Source organism: Acinonyx jubatus, chromosome C1 (genome assembly GCF_027475565.1).
Source record: "Acinonyx jubatus isolate Ajub_Pintada_27869175 chromosome C1, VMU_Ajub_asm_v1.0, whole genome shotgun sequence".
Classification (NCBI taxonomy): domain Eukaryota; kingdom Metazoa; phylum Chordata; class Mammalia; order Carnivora; family Felidae; genus Acinonyx; species Acinonyx jubatus.
The window spans coordinates 146,431,749-146,448,961 of NC_069381.1; the positions used below are offsets into that span (position 1 = coordinate 146,431,749).

At 38.0% G+C, this 17,213-nt stretch overlaps 1 protein-coding gene across 21 annotated transcripts in view; it reads right to left on the minus strand.

Moving 5' to 3' along the window:
* The window catches only part of BAZ2B (bromodomain adjacent to zinc finger domain 2B), a 317,724-nt gene that overhangs the window by 16,784 nt on the left and 283,727 nt on the right, over positions 1–17,213 (minus strand). For all 21 annotated transcript variants that reach the window (XM_027055668.2, XM_053215128.1, XM_053215127.1 and 18 more), the window contains 4 exons: positions 4,944–5,599; positions 4,391–4,664; positions 4,059–4,214; positions 3,522–3,682 (listed from right to left, as the gene is read on the minus strand). In XM_027055668.2, coding sequence (XP_026911469.1) covers positions 3,522–3,682; positions 4,059–4,214; positions 4,391–4,664; positions 4,944–5,599 — 1,247 coding nt within the window. The remainder of the gene's footprint in view (positions 1–3,521; positions 3,683–4,058; positions 4,215–4,390; positions 4,665–4,943; positions 5,600–17,213) is intronic.

The following is a 17,213-nucleotide window of genomic DNA, read 5'->3' on the forward strand; positions in this document are numbered from 1 at the left end:
TTTGCTCTTTCTTTCCATTTTCATTCCTTCCACCACTCTTCCATACAGATCCTTGTACTTACCATTTTTGCTTCAGCCACACAAGCTTTGCCGAAGCTGTTACATTTGTCTGTATGGCTTCTCCCTCTTCTCTTTACCTACCTAACTCTACTCATCCTGTAGCTCTCATGTTAAAATTTAGTTCCTCAGGGAATTCTTCCCTGATGTCCTTTAGGAAGTGAAGTCTCCCCATTACAGGCTCTCACAGAACCACAAAATACTCCATAGCCTTGTGATAGTCCCAATTTTACACTATGAGGGCAGGGGCCATGTCTGCTTTTAGTCACTTTATCTCCAGCATAGTGAAGGCAAACAGACGGCACTTAATATAGAGATGTCAATTGAATAAATGATCTTACAATTCAGCTTGCTTGTATCAACCTTCTAGCTCTAAGTCCTTCAAAGATTCCCTACTATTTAACTATTCCCCAAATTTTTACCACGACATTCAAGTACCTCGAGCTACCCTTTCTTTCATGTTCCCATTTATGCATCCCCCACTGCAGTCAAAATCCATGACCTGTCACTCCACAAATATGTTCTGAGCTTCCTGATCCTTGTGCTCCATTCATGCTGTTCACTTTTCCTGGTATGGCATTCCCTATTCCGGGACTGTCAAAAGCTTCCTCATCTCAAGTTCCAACTCAACTTCTACATGAAATCTTCCCTGATCGCTCCCATATCACCACCAGAAGTCATATATTCTTTTACTAAATTCATGTATGACTGTATACTTCCCTGTAATCAGTTACTAGATTCTGCAGAGATGTATACATCTCTTGTCTCCCTATTATATGACAAGCTTTCTGAGGGCAGAAACCACCTTTTATCCCATTTTGTGATGTCCACTGACTAATGTGGAATGGGTACATAGTAAATAAAAAACAAAATGAACACTATCCTTTTTATTAAATCTCTTTAGAGATAATTACCTTGTCTTATATATTGGGATGAATTCTTCCTCATTATATTTAAAATTTTTTTTAACGTTTTATTTATTTTTGAGACAGAGAGAGACAGAGCATGAACAGGGGAGGGGCAGAGAGAGAGGGAGACACAGAATCAGAAGCAGGCTCCAGGCTCTGAGCCATCAGCCCAGAGCCCGACGTGGGGCTCGAACTCACGGACCGCGAGATCGTGACCTGAGCTGAAGTCGGACGCTTAACCAACTGAGCCACCCAGGCGCCCCTTCCTCATTATATTTAGAAAGGACATTTATATTTAGAAAGGGTGAAATTATGAATAGTACACATAAGTGCACTAGGTACAACTCGTGTCAAATGTCCTCATTCTTTAATTTTTTTTAATGTTTATTTATTTCTGAGACAGAGAGAGACAGAGCAAGGGTGGGGGAAGACCAGAGAGAGATGGGGACACAGAATCCAAAGCAGGCTCCAGGCTCTGAGCTGTCAGCACAGAGCCCGACACAGGCCTCAAACTCACAGACTGCGAGATCATGACCTGAGCCGAGGCCGGACGTTCAACCGACTGAGCCACCCAGGTGCTCCTCAAATGGCCTCATTCTTATAGTTTGAAAGGAACCCTATATCCCACTTAAAAAAAAAAAAATTCCAGGGCGCCTGGGTGGCTCAGTCGGTTAAGTGTCTGACTTGGGCTCAGGTCATGATCTCACGATTGAGGAGTTCCAGCCCTTGGGCTCCTGCTGGCAGTGGGAGTCTGTTTGGGATTCTCTCTGTCCACCACTCCCCCACTTGCGCGTGCTCTCCCGCTCTCTCTCCAAATAAATAAGTAAACTTAAGAAAAAATTTCCACTTAGCTACTGAAAACACAGCCAAACACATCTAAGCAGCCAATAATGTGAAAGGGTCAGTGCACTAAAACCTGAGTGTGCCTCCAGGAAAATGTTTCAGGTCCATGTTCTGACTTTATACATAAGTTAGAAAAGCATGATGATATGCTTTTCCAACCAATAGCCAATCAGAACTGGCAAATTAGATAGAGGGAGGGAAGTTGGAGGAAAATAGGGCTATTAGAACCAAATTTATCTATTTATTTTGTTTTTGTTTTCGTGATTTTAGAGCCAATCAAATTTAAACCAGCAAGTAGTAACAACTGACCATGAGAGAAAACAGACTATAGAAAGCAGATATTGTCATTTAAAAAGCAAGGCACACTAGGATCATTTAATGTAGGGGTAAAACCTCTTCACATTTCCTGAGGGAATCATTATCTAATAATTGGTCTTCATACTGAAGATACTATGTCACCAATATAATTTAAATCAAACTCATTACTCTCAATTTAAGAAGGTAGTGTAAGGCATAACGTAAGTGACCTAACAAACATGTTAAAAAATTATGCCACTAAAAGGAATAATTATAATTTCTCCAGAAAGTTAATTTGTGTAGAAGAGTTCATTTGTTGAAGATTCCAGATAAATGAGTCAGTTTTATATTGTATTACAGTACCAGGAAGAAGATTCATATAGTTGGCTAGGACAATGGTTACAGTAAATGATAAATTTTTGCTTCCCAAAGTAGTTATGGTAGTTATGTTTGTGGCAAGAAAAGGATATTTTATTGGCTCTGGAAAATGGTATTTTTTGGAGATCCCTGAAAGTTTCTGAATGCCAGCATTAAAGTAATTTTGAAGAAATATTTTAATTATCGGATTGGATAGTATTATGGCATAAGCTTCTCATTCCGGATAAAACATGAAATATCAAATCGAATTACATGGAAACTACATTTTCCAAACCTTTTCAGGTGTATGTCTCACACTTATTCATCATCAATCCATTTATATCCTCAGAGACCTCACCTTATTATCAATTGAGAGGACCTTTATACTCTTTACAAAACCAAAAAAGTCTTACACAGAGATAAAGCTTTTCTTTTGCCTTTCCACTGGAAACCAGTTCTGATCGTTGTTTGTGACATAGTAATGCCCAGTAGATAAATACATATATTAAAAGCTTACATAATATGTAGGTTATACGTGTCTGAGTACCATAATATAAAATACATTCAGATATAGCTACATTCTCCAATTTTACATTATATAGAGTGAAAGTCTGACACAGAACATGGCTTGTATAGAGGTTCTTCCTGGTCCTATATGAAACACTACAGTAGGAGTTTAATAGAGCATTATATTATCACGGGTAAAACCGTGAAAGTCTGCTTGCAGTAAAGAACTGCATACCAGAAATGAGATTTTTGATTGTCATGAAGGACGCAGTGAGGTTTAATAAAAAGGGCATATGATCTGGAGTTAGACTGACAGAATGACTTGGTTTGAACCCACATGTAGCCACTTACTCTAAGACTACTGGCAGGTTACTTACTCTGAGCCTGTTTTCTTACCTGTGCGATGGGAGAAATTAATTCAGGATTGTATGGAGACTTAAATGAGATAAAATGAAAACATTCAACACAGGAACTGGCATATATCAGGCATACAATCAATGTTAGTTACCTTCCATTATCCTAAAAACAGATTTTATTCCAAGCCAATTTTACCTTTACTTGCAAACTTGCTGATGCAACTCTCCTTTCTAGATCTTCTACCTGTTGAAGAATACTCAAATCCATTTCCATTGCTTGTTCTTCTACTGACCAGTTCTCCACAATATCTCGAGTTACCTGGTTTTCTTCATTTTCATTTAATTCAATAATAGCAACTACATTTGAAAAGAAATTAATTTTAAAATCTACTTTACTCCTCAGTGATTTCTCTCGGAAAGTAAACAAAATTCCATGGGAACTCATGCATGTAATCAAACACACACAAATGCACCTGTGCATATGCAGGCAGCTTATTTTTAAAAGCAGGAATATTCTTTTTTAAGAAACAACACAATATGTCTGCAGGTTGTAAAAAATTGTAAGTAATACCACTTCAAGGAATGTAAATAGTTACTGTTTGTTGAGTAAAACAGGAAAAAAAGATGCCTTTTAGTAATAAATTAAGACATACTAAAATATATCCTAAGGTAAAAGAATTAGTAAAATCTTCATAAGTAAGCAAAAGAGCAGAAATTTCTTTTAGATACATACCATCCTTATTCTTGATGCAAGCTTGGGTAATATAATCCAAGTGTTTCTGAATTTGTTTCTGTAATGCCTTTTCTCTTATTCCTCTGAGATGCAGCACTTTGAGCAAAGCTTTTAGGTCCTCTGGGTCAATAATTCTCCACCAACCAAACTGCATTTCTAAGTCAAGATGAATATGTAGAACTTTTACAAATATCTTGAATACAAATTAATGGCACAATGCAAATCAAAAGATTTATAACTACATATATAACCATCAAAGATTCAGTTATAATACAGGATTCTATTAACAGTGAAATAATGTAAGTGACTAAACACCATCTCAATGTACCCACCTTCTGGAATAGGTTTTGGACTAGGAAAATCTACTGGTTTTGCTACTTCAACAGCTGCAGGTTGAGTTGAAGAGACTTTTTCATTCTGTGGGACTGGAGATTCACTTTTACTTGAAGCAACATTGGGAGTCAAGAACGAATTACCATTTCCTTCAGATAATCCTAATCCCGATCCCAGACTAGGTAAAGGTGACGTAAATGGAATATTGGAGGTAAGCACCCCAGTGGGCCATCCACAAAACTGGAGTCCCATCATAGATACTCCACTTTTCATCTACAAAAAAAACAAAACATTTCATAAGTAGAATAATCTAAAAAGTTAGGAAAAATGTTTAGCATCTTAAATTATTTTTTAAATTCTGAAAACAAAGTTATTAAATACGCCTCTGCATTAGACTAGAAGTGCAAAGGTTTGTAATGAAGCTTGGTAATAGCAATTCTGACTTTTCCCAGTTTTCAAACGGTGGCAGTGATCATACAAATATTCAATGGATTCCCCATCTTCATGGGGTCAAAGATTAAAGAAAGCAACATAAAAATGACCAGTACAAACCTGAAGAGGTGATACAGCAAATGGATTTAGGCCAACAGGATTCTGAGCAGAAGATGACCCCAAGAGGGGAGCCGGAGCAGGGGAGGGGGACTGGGATGGTGGCTGAGACTGAGGAGTCACCACAGAAGCAGCTGATGCATCAGTATGGGTGAGTGAACTGTCATCACAAGGGGTTCTTGGCAAAAGGCTGAACCACTGTCTATTCTTTTCAGTCAGTGTTTTTAACAGCTGGTCATTGGGTAGAGGGCTGTAGAACTTCCCTGGACCACTTGAACCAGGACTGAATGGATTATTAGAGTCTGTCTTCTCCATGTTGCTTTGTGTTGCTGTTGATTGAATGCTGGCCAATGAATGTTTTCCACTGTTTTGATAAGACAATGTACACCCGTTTGCACTGCTATTTGGTTTGGGGGTTATTATGTCTGACTCAGGAGACATTTTAGCTACTTCTAAAAGCTTGCTTAACTTTGAAAAAGAGCCAGGTTTCTGAAGAAACAAGTTTGTGTTATCTTTTTCTTTAGGATCTTCCTTTTGCTCACAAAGATCTGGATTTGAGCAATTTAAAGTATCTTCAGAAGTCTCAAATATTTCTTCTTTGATCTGGATACTTTCTACCTTTTTTAGTTTTTCTCTTTCTTTTGCAATTTCTTCTAGTCCTATAAAATTGAAAAGTATGAAGGTCAGTTATTCTATCAAACCAGTATTTTAATTGAATTTTACTACTATTTATCAAGTTATATGCATAAATATCTAAACAAACTTCTAGATTACTAATATTCTCCATTTTTCCCCTTTCTTTATAGGCTAGATTTGTTTGCTCATTGGAAAATTAATGTAATTTTGTAACTAATCATTACAAAAAATTAAAATATTAACATATTAAAAGCCCTAATACATGACAAAAATTACTATTAACATTTTTTTGTAAATCCTTCTAGGAGTTCTATATGCAAACACATATACACCTAAGCCTATAAAGTGAAAAGAAAAAAAGGAAATCCTATTATAATATTCTAACCTACATGTTTTACTGAATAATACTCCGTAAACATCCTGATATATCAATAAATATATAACTGCACCATAAATTTTAATGGCTATCTTCAATGGAATGCAATTAATTTAAATAATCAATCTTCTACTGATAGCTATTATTAGGGTCTAATTATTCTATTATAAACAATGCTGTAAATGGTGAATGATCTAGTATCTGTATCATTGTACTTTAAAATTTTTTTTTCTGATTTACTTCCTTAGCATAAATTTCTAGAAAAAACCTTACTGAATGTTGAGATAGGTACTTTTCAGAATTTTTGAAGTATAATTGTCTTACTCCCCTCTAGAAAGTCTAAATTGATACACATTAACACCAGAAGTACACAAAAGCATGTATTTCCCTTAGTCCTCAAATAAACTGAATACTATTCATATTTTTTGTCTTTTCCAATATCTGGGGGGGTAAAAGTCCAAATTGTACTTTTTTAATGATCACTACATAAGATTATCTTTTCATAGGTTTATTGGTATTTCTCCTTTGTGGACTTCTGGTTCATATGTTTGACCAATGTTTTAAAAAAATAATTCATAAACACTCTTTTAAAAATATAAATACAGGGGCACCTGGGTGGCTTAGTTGGTTAAGTGTCCGACTTTGGCTCTGGTCATATCTTGCAGTTCATGAGTTTGAGCCCCACATTAGGCTCTGCGCTGACAGCTCAGATCCTGGAGCCTGCTTCAGATACTGTGTCTCCCTCTCTCTCTGCCTCTCCCCAGTCACCATCTCCCACTCACACTGTGTCTCTCTCTCTCTCTCAAAAATAATTAAAAAAAACACTAAAAATATAAATATACTAGTTTATTTGAGAAGTAATATGTGCTCAAGGTAAAATATTTAGTAATGAGAGGTATAAGGTAAAACCGTTTCTGTCCTACTCCCTCAATCCCTATTTCTACTCTTCATAGGTAACCATGGTTAACCAATTATGCCTGTAGATCCTTCTGATCTTACATGCATACATGTGACCATCATTTTACACTATTACATAAATGAGATACTACTCTTCACTTTTCTGCAACTTAGAATAAAACCCAAACTCCTACACAAGGCCTACAACAGTGTATGATCTAGTTCCTGAAAAACTCCACAACCTCTGACCACTATTGTCCTTGTTCTTCCTTTCTCCCTTTTTTTGCTTCTCAAACATGCTAAGTTCTGACCTTTCTTGAGGCCTTTACACTTGCTATTTCCTCTGCGTAGAATACTGTTGTAACTTTACCCTCATATTTCAAACTAAGTGTCATTTTCTCAGTGAAGTTTTCTCTATCTAATTTTTTAAAAATGTTTATTTATTGAGAGAGAGAGAGAGAGAGAGAGAGAGCGCGCGCGCGCAGGAGTGGGGGAGGGGCAGAGAGAGAGGGGGAGACACAGAATCCGAAGCAGGCTCCAGGCTCTGAGCTGTCAGCAGAGCCTGACGCAGGGCTCGAACCCATGAACCGTGAGATCATGATCTGAGATGAAGTCTGGCACTTAACCAACTGAGCCACCCTCTGATCACCTTATCTAAAGTAGGGGCCCCATCCCATTCACCTTAGAATATCATTCTGTATATTTACTTTGCAGAATTTACCATTAGACACAATAATGTGTTTATTTTCTATTCTACACCCCCTCACCCACAAACTAGAATTTAAATCAACAAGTTTGCTTAAAGGTAGAGCAATGTCTATCTTGCTTATTATTGGATCCCAAATGCCTAACATGATGGCTGCTATCAAATGGAAACTCAATAAATATTTTTTGAATGATGAAATAATGAATTTAATGTTTTCACTATATATATACCTTCAACAGCTTTCAATGGCAGAACACATAATTATACTTGATCAGCTGCATAATATTCTATTATCTAGGTATATCATGACTTATTTAACCAATTCTATTAATGTCTGAAATAGCTCTTCTATGCTTCTCTTGAAATTCATTTCTACCCCAAATTAAAAGTCTATAACTCAGACTTAGGCTTCTGGCCAATCAGGAGTCATAGGGACTAGATTTACCTCCTTGCATGAAACAACCAAAAAACAGACAAAATATATGAAACAACAGTTTGTAAGAAACTGGACATCAGGTGACAATGAGAGAAACCAAAAGCAGCAAGTCCTATGACTGCCCTAGTTTACTGCCTTGGGATAGTTTCCAGGCTACATCACAGAGAGAGAAATCCAGACACAGCTGGAAGACTCCTGAGATGAGGAGATGGAACTGAGAGTCCAGGGGAGACCCAAATGGCTAGAGTGCTCAGGAAGGAGAACTGGAGAGGAGAGAGCTGCCTGGAGAGAGAACTCCACAGATGAGTGGACAGACCCCTTGAGTGTTCAGCTAAATAATGATAAGTGCCTATGTGTCAGGAATGCACCTGAGACCAAGGAAAGAACCACCGGAAAAAGATTAGAGGTGAAAGTGCTAGATACTCACACATGTTGGGAATGGACCTATTCCTACCAGCCAGGCTTGGAAACCTCAAAACTCACAGGCATCAGGTAGAATACTCAAGGATCTTGCTTCAGTAGTTAGGGGATAATTAGCCCTAGAATAAACACTGTTCTAGTCCTGCCTAACAAATTTTAAAAGCAAGACCTGAAAGGATCAAACTTTTCCCAAGTACCTTAACAATATTTCAGTTAAACAAAGCTCAAAAATGTTTGTGGGAATTAAAAAATATCCAGTACCAAATGAGATAAAATTCACAATGTCAGGCATCCAATCAAAATTAGAAGGCATGCAAAGAAACAGGAAAACACGATGCATAATTAGAAAAAAATCAATCATAAAAACTGACCCCAAACTAATAAGACAATAGAATTAGCAGACAAGGACATTAAATTTGAAAAAATAATGGCTGACGCTCTGGAAAACAGTGTGGAGGTTACTCAAAAAATTAAAAATAGAACTACCCTATGACCCAGCAATAGCACTGCTAGGTTTATCCAAAGGATACAGGAGTGCTGATTCATAGGGGCACATGTACCCCAATGTTTATAGCAGCACTTTCAACAATAGCCAAATTATGGTAAGAGCTTAAATGTCCATCAACTGATGAATGGGTAAAGAAGAAGTGGTTTATATATACAATGGAATACTACTTGGCAATGAGAGAGAATGAAATCATGCCATTTGCAGCAACGTGGATGGAACTGGAAGGTATTATGCTGAGTGAAATAAGTCAGTCAGAGAAAGACAGATATCATATGTTTTCACTCATACGTGGATCTTGAGAAACTTAACAGAAGACGATGGGGGAAGGGAAGGGGAAAAAATAGTTACAAACAGAAAGGGAGGGAGGCAAACCATAAGAGACTCTTAAATACAGAGAACAAACTGAGGGTTGATGGCGGGGGTGGGAGAAGGGGAAAATGGGTGATGGGTATTGAGGAGGGCACTTGTTGGGATGAGCATTGGGTGTTGTATGTAAGTGATGAATCACGAGAATCTACCCCAAAACCAAGAGCACACTTTACACACTGTATGTTAGCCAATTTGACAATAAATTATATTAAAAAAAAAAGAAACAATAATGGCTGAAAAAATTCCAAATTTGGTGAAAACTATAAAACACAGACCCACGAAACTCAGCAAACTCCCAGGAAAAGAAACATGAAGACAACTACATCAAGACATACAATCAAATTGTTTAACACCAACGGATACAGAAAATCTAAAAGGCAGGTAACAAAAAATCTTATGCCTCATATAATCTCTATGCACTTTGTACACATTTATTCTAAGAAAACCCTACTTTATCACCCTAATTAGGCACATGTGGAAAGTGTCACTGTGCTTTATTCAAGTTATTGTTTAGTAAGTACTACTACTTGTTCTTGATTTATTCTGAGAACTAGTATCTTAAACGACTGCTGTCATATGTCCCAAAACAAACAGATTAGCCAAACCAAAAAACCAACCAACCAACCAATTTTTACTGGCTTGAGACTAGTAGATGATGTCCCATTTATATCTAATAAAGTAGATGGAGCTGATGATACATTTGAATAGCCCATTCATCGTTGTCTTCAACTTTTGTATTCAAATTACTTAATTATGAACAGTTAAACCTCTTATTAAAATGTAAAATTATTTTAATGTAAATTATTTAATTTACACAGGATGTTTAGCATAAAGAGATTTTTAAATTTTAAATAATTTTCTATCTCCTATCTCATACAACCCCCCTGGTTCCTTCCAGTTCTTACTTTTCTGACATGTGTCAATAAGTATTAATAAATATCTTCAAAACAGACTGAAGGCAAGAGATGAAACAGGGAATGCTGTTCACTTGATTCATTTCCCTGGTAGTAAACGCTAGTGCATTATAACCAAGAAAATACCATTTTGCATTAAAACAAATCCTAAACAAATAACATGCTTTCTACTGGAAAGAGACGATGTCTTCTTGAATTTTATCAGAATCACGCTGAACCTTCTCAGTTCACCTAACAGTTGTCATTGGACACTAGGTATCCACCACTCTGAGGTCAAGTGAAAAAATTTTCCTTTGCTCTCTTTAGTTAGGCTGAAGCAAACTATAATTTTCAAATAAATTTTACTACACTGTAAGTAAAACACAGATAGAGAACATAAGAAAAGTAAAAACACTGGCATTTAGAATACAGGTCCCTGTGCAGTGGCTTTCTCCCAGGGCTCAAAGGCACTTTTCCCCAGAAGTACTCTCACTGATTTTTAGTTGTCTGCATGTTGAGAGAGCTCCCATAACCAAGCATCCAGGAGATTTCTTGCTATTATTACTGTGGAGAAGACTAAAGGAAGCAGATTCTCATCATTTGTCTCTCTAGGATTGTTCCTTCCCAGTCTGATTCAGGAATTAAAAAAAAAGATGATTGATACCATAATACCCTTTCCCTTCATATAAGAGTCCCCCACATATCCATAACAGGAATTATGTTTTATTTACACTTCTAGATCAAATGCTGTAATCATATCCTAATACAAAATAGAAGAGTAACATTCACATCATAGTATATACATATAATTAACAACAAACTTGTTTCATTTTTGTTGCAATACCAAATAAATTATCTATAATCTAACATACCCCTACACACACACACACACACACACACACACACACATCTTTGGGTTTAGCTGGGTGGCCATGGGGGCTTTTTTCCTTCCCACTTTGCTGAGGGACAGCAGGACACTACAGCCTTTTAGCAGCTAATATCAACACTGTTCTCAGGGTCCTACATGTGTAGACTTTGCTTTTTGGTGTGTATACCCCCAAGCACTGTTCCTAGACCCGAAGTTCCCTTGATACATTTACTGTTAGAGAAACAAAGTGCTTTCTACCCTTTCTCACGCTAACCCATAAATACAGAGCAAGCCATAGGATATAGTATTTTATCTCTTGGAGTGCTTTTGTCACAAATCCAAGTCCTATGGAACCACTATGGGAGCTGGGAGATCTTTTGTACTGTTCCTTCTCTGCTTGTAAGTTGCCTTTACTAATAAACTTTGCTGCTATTAGCACTATGTGTGTCATTAGTGGTTTTGTAACTGTGCATCTTGTACAACACTTGGTGTCCAACAAAGTTTAATGTCATGGATATTTGGAAGGGAAGCATGCAGGGGTGGAAGAATTTCTCCTTGGGGTCAGTGGTAATTCACTTGGTGGACTTAGGAAGGTCTCAGTAGCTATGCCCAAGGATGAAAGAAGCACTACAGTGTATACTAAAGAGGGGGACTAGTGGTGATAAGGTGGTTTGAAATTCAGTTCTGTCCTTCCTTCCTTACCAGCTTAGAGATTTTCATGAGCCCTAAGTGGGAGAGTGAACTAGAAAGAGTGATAGGAGCCCCTTTAGAAGAGAAAGTGGGGCAAACTCCCACTATTATGTTAACTCCCCTGTTATGATGTGAACTATCCCCTATGATATGAAGCCAGTTATTGTGAGGCATGCTCCATAGGAACCTGAATGGGAATCCCAGCAGAAGGAAATCCATCAATAAACAAAGTAAGAGCTGGGTTCTCAAACTACCATAAACACTTGGAAGGATCCTTAGAGGCTTGGCTTGCTTGTTTGCATGATGAAGGGACAATAGTGGTGTTAAAACAAGTGGAGTAGGGGGAATGCCCTTGCTACACAATAAGCAGTCTGGATTAACTCGTAGTGCTGGGACAGGCATTGTCACCATTTTCAAACTGGATGCTTGGTAGCTTTGGTAAAATAGATCCCTGTTGGGGTGATTTTCCCAAGGCTCTTTATGTGAACTGGACTTGATCCACAGCAGATGTAGACACTAGCTACGTTACCATAATTCTAAGAAAACCCAGGGCTTGGGAGGGGATGGGCCTGACAACATGCCCTTGGTATAAAGAATGTTAAATGACTGAATCAGAACAGGTCCATGTATGTGGATAACGGCTTTGATTTTACTCCTTCACCTGGGAGGCAATGTTAGAAATGAAATAGTTCTTTTGGGTCATACAAGCCTCATTTCAGGGAAGGAAATGGAAAGTGAGAGCCTAAAATGTGGCACAGGTTTCTATACAAAATAAAAAGAAAAAAAGTACAAAGGAAGAAGATAGGCTAGACTTCTGGTATTGCTCATAGAGAGAAGCAATGATAAGACAGAGGTGATGTGTTGTATAATTTTAGAGTATGGAAGTGTTATCCACTTCAAAAATCTGAGAAGGTGGAAAAGAGACCCATGGGATGAGACACAGAAGGTCCAATGGCCACTGGCTTGAGGAGTTGTTAGGAGAGGGGGAGTTGCCAGAAGATTAGGTGAAGAGAGTCCCTGCAGAGGACTATCCCTCAGACATTAAGTGGTTGAGCCTCACCACATTCACCATCTGGTAAGATCTCACAGTCTCTAGACTCTTCAGGAAAGGATTTGGAGAATAGAACCAAGGGAAATACCCTGTATCATCTCAACTCTTGAAACGGGATTATGGGTTGGAACATTCACAGTCATCAGCTCTACTTTATGAAATTGATTCAACTCCAGAAGCCAGGCTTTCTTTGTTCCCTGATCTGGGCTCTTTCAAACTTAAGAAGGACCAGGGCTGGGCTCTATCCCTGGGTCCCCCTCTAAAGGACTGCTAACCACACTTCTCAGTTCACTATGCTAGAAAGAAGAGCCTCAAATATTTATGGGCTTGCTAGAAATGAGGGCCCAAGTGTCTACTGTTCTAGAATGCAAAACAGCCTGGGCAAACAAGTTCCCATATTGCGGCTGCGAGTTGGTGTTACCTATGACTCAAAGCCCAGAATCGCAATCAATGTAAAGGCTTTTGGACCTTTTTGTGTGAACTCCAATTGTTCCTTTATCAGACTGCATAACTGGCATGAAAATACTGTGTTATTGAAGTCCTGCACAAGCATGTCCACATATCAGTGGGACATATTTGTTGTGACTTCTACTGGCAGTTTTGGTAACTGTTGGCCAGGCATGTTGTCAATACCCAGATGCACTGACCAGGCCTGCCATGGCTGTACAAGAGTGCTACATACCTGGAGGAGAAAGATTGCATTTCTCATGCAAGAATAGATTCAGATAGGGGTACTGAACAACACCATTACACTATTTAACGACGCTGTTTGACACTAGCATTGTAAGTGTCTATGACTGAAGTCAAGACACTCTGATGACATTTGTTAACTTTTGAATATCTCATTTCCTCTAGCTACTGAATGGTATATACACCTTTTCTGGATATAGAGATACTGTGTCTCTCCATGTGTGGACCATATAATACTATTAAGACTGAAGCATATTTATCACATAGTAAGATTTCCAGAAATAATACAAACAATTGGAATGCCTTTCACAGTTGTTGCCAAAGCTTGCCAACATAGTGTTGAGTGGCTGGCTTGTCCGTGTTCCCTCTTCTCTACAGGCAGTACAGAATGCTGGAATGATATTCTAAAAGATGGGTGCACCAACACCCCTCCATAGTGACCTCTGTACATTGTCCAGTCTGGCTGTCCTCTTCCGTTTATACTTTGAGCACTTCTCATACCTCATAAAGGTCCTTACACTGTGGTGAAGTTCCTTGGCATATTGGATTTGAAGAGCAGAAATGGAGAATATACTTGGTATGCCAGGACCCTGAGTTTTTATACCTCAAAATTTCTCTCCTTTTTTGGCACCTTTCAACAGGTGGCTGGGAAGTTACTGTTGTTCATATTACAGATGAATGGATGGACACAAATGTCAATATTCTCCTACTTTTCAGATGACATTTGCAAGTTACACCCAGAGGAATGGTAATTTTTATTGTCTCTTTGTTACAACAGTTTTAAATTTTTGTTGTGCACTCACTCTACAGCCAGGAGATTTTGCTGTAGTCCTTTTACCCATACAATATATTCTGCCTGGAGGACATCTTTGGTGGGAAAATGGCACCTCCTGGTTTTGTGTGGAACTTACTGTTCCAGAAAAAAAGGACAGTCCATATAGATCACCACTGAAGATAATGATGGACTTGGCACGGGCATAAACATAACTGACCACAGAAGGTAAGAGGGTGAATATAGCATGAATAATTCTCCTGTTGCCTTTCTTACAGATATTAACAAACTATACTGAATAATCCTCTACAGCTATCCCACACAATGACACTTATTTCAAAGCTATCAGGATGTTGTATTTGTCATCCTCAACCTTCTTAATTATGGAGGACATTCTGTGCATTCCACTCCCAGACAGTGTCATAGGAATTACTCATTACTCCAGAGTCCTCATTTGTTCGGGCTATCCATAATTCTGTCCTTACTAATTATGCTGTGTAAAACTCCCTTTATCTTCTTAGAGGCAGAAGGACACTCATATCCTGACATCTCAGCTCCCAGTGATCCATCAGGACCACCTGGTAGCACTCTTCCCCACTTCAGACCTACAGTTGAGTCTGGCTAACAGCACACTGGCAGTGTGCTAACCCCAGGGAAACATAAATGCCACATAGATACAAAATGTAGCATTGAACCAGACTGGCTGGCACTCTCTGTGATCCGGGGGAACTTGTTTTCTTATGTGAAAAGCAAGGCCTTCCTGCTTCCTATCTGGACATAACACTGTCTACATACTTTGGGAATAACTATGAGACCTTTTATAATGGCACTAACTGGCTGGTAGCTCATTTGGTTAGAGTGTGGTGTTATATGACTCAAAATCTAAAAGGCACTGGCAACTTTCCCAGCTGTGATCTCTAGGGTCAGCATCAAACCTACCTGCAAGATGGCAGGTATGTAGGGATACAAGCTTTCATTACTTTGCACAAGGGCTCCTTCCTTGAATAGGCACCCATGAAGCTGAGGGTATGACCCCAAATCATCTACACTGAGGGACACTACCACTGAGAAGGCTTGGGCTGTTATCACTGAACAAAAATAGCACTGATTCCTTGACCCGAGTAATATTATAAATGCATAGCTTTGGACCATTTGTTGAATATACTATAGGCAGATTGCTCAGGGTAATTGATGTTGTGCAATATTGTTTGTTTTGGAATTTCTCTGGCTTATCTGATTTCTCCTTCAGAAGGCACCATTTAAAATCCAACTGATAACTGTTCCACCTAGTGAAGGCATATACCTACTGAGTCACAAGGGTCAGAGGGTAGACTGAAGGGGAATAAACCCTCAGTTTTAGCTAAATGGCTACAGGGGCTCTCTTCCTTCTCTCTTCCCAGAGGCCCAACAGAAAGCCAGATTAGTCACTGAGCTGGTTTGCAGATGGACAGTAGGGCCTTTGGCTGATGTTGGCACTGTTCCCAAGGCCCTCAGTATGTGGAACCTGCCCTTTGTAGTCATATTCCCTATTGCTGTTCCCAGGTACAGAATTCCTATATATATAGGACCTATATAAATGTTTTATACACACACACACACACACACACACACACACACACACACACACACAATATGTTATTCCTTAGAGAAACAAAGGGTTTTCTACCTCCTCTTGGACTAAGCTAAAAAAATAGAGTGTGAAAGAAGGCATCTCTCTCTTTGGGTGTTCTTGTTGCCTGTCTAGGCTGCAACTGGACGACACTCTTGTGGAACAAACATGGGGGCTTAGAAGATCCTGTGTGCTTTGTTATGTGCTCTACTCTTGAGTTACCATACTGATAAACTTTGTTATTAGCACCATGAGTTTCACTCATGGTGTGGGTTATCTTGCACGAACACCCTGAATTTAATTAATAATTTTCTTTGGAGGTAATCCCAGATCTGATTTCTTTTTTGTTATAATATTGAGGATAAAGATAATTTTAGGGATTTTTAAAAAAACTTGGACATTTATTTTTTAAAGCTTGTGCATTTATACTTTTAAATAGATGAATGTTGTTAAATCTAACTTTATTAAGAATAGATGGTGTTTTTAGGTAACTTTTAAAAAGTGACAAATGAGAGGAATAGAATATTGCATATTGTTAATATTGTATTAACTTTTGTTTTAAAGTGGGCTCCATGCCCAACATGGGGCTTGAACTCACAACCCTGAGATTAAAAGTCATGTACTCTACTGACTGAGCCAGCCAGGTGTCCCCTGTATTAACTTTTAATATCCAATATTTTATGGTCGTTTCTACTAGTTGGTACTTATTCATCTTTATCAGCCTTGCCTCCCAGATATAGTACTTGTCTATATTACATATTAATATGCTTTTGTTCTTTGTCTTCATATATGGTATATCTTTCCAATTAGGTTGTGAGCTCTTTCTGGAGACAGGTTAATTGATTCTTTTGTATCTCCATAGTACTTAGTACAAGGCACAATACAAGTGCAGATTAAACACTTGATTAAAATCATAAAGGGTTTTTTCTACTTTAATTAGCTGTAAGATAAAGAGAAGGAATCTACATCTGTTATTTATTTTGTAAGTTTCATAGCACTTAGAATAATATAGCAGATGCACATTTATCAGCGAATTAATAAAACATTTATGAGAAAACCTTTAAGTGAAAATTTATTCCTCCTTTTCCGCTGTACTATGCAATGACCACAAATAATAGTATAAAGTATGATTAATATTTATATATCACTTTGTAGCTCTTTTAAATTCATTATTTGACATGATAATAACCAAAGAATTTATACAGAGCCTATTACAATTCTCTTGTAGAAAGAAAAATCAGAGTCCAGAGAGGTTAAATTGTGGGACCTGAACAGAAACTGAGGTCCAGTAACTATAAATTCAATAAATGTTATTTAATTTGAGAGGCCTCAAATTAAAAAGTTTCCTGTAA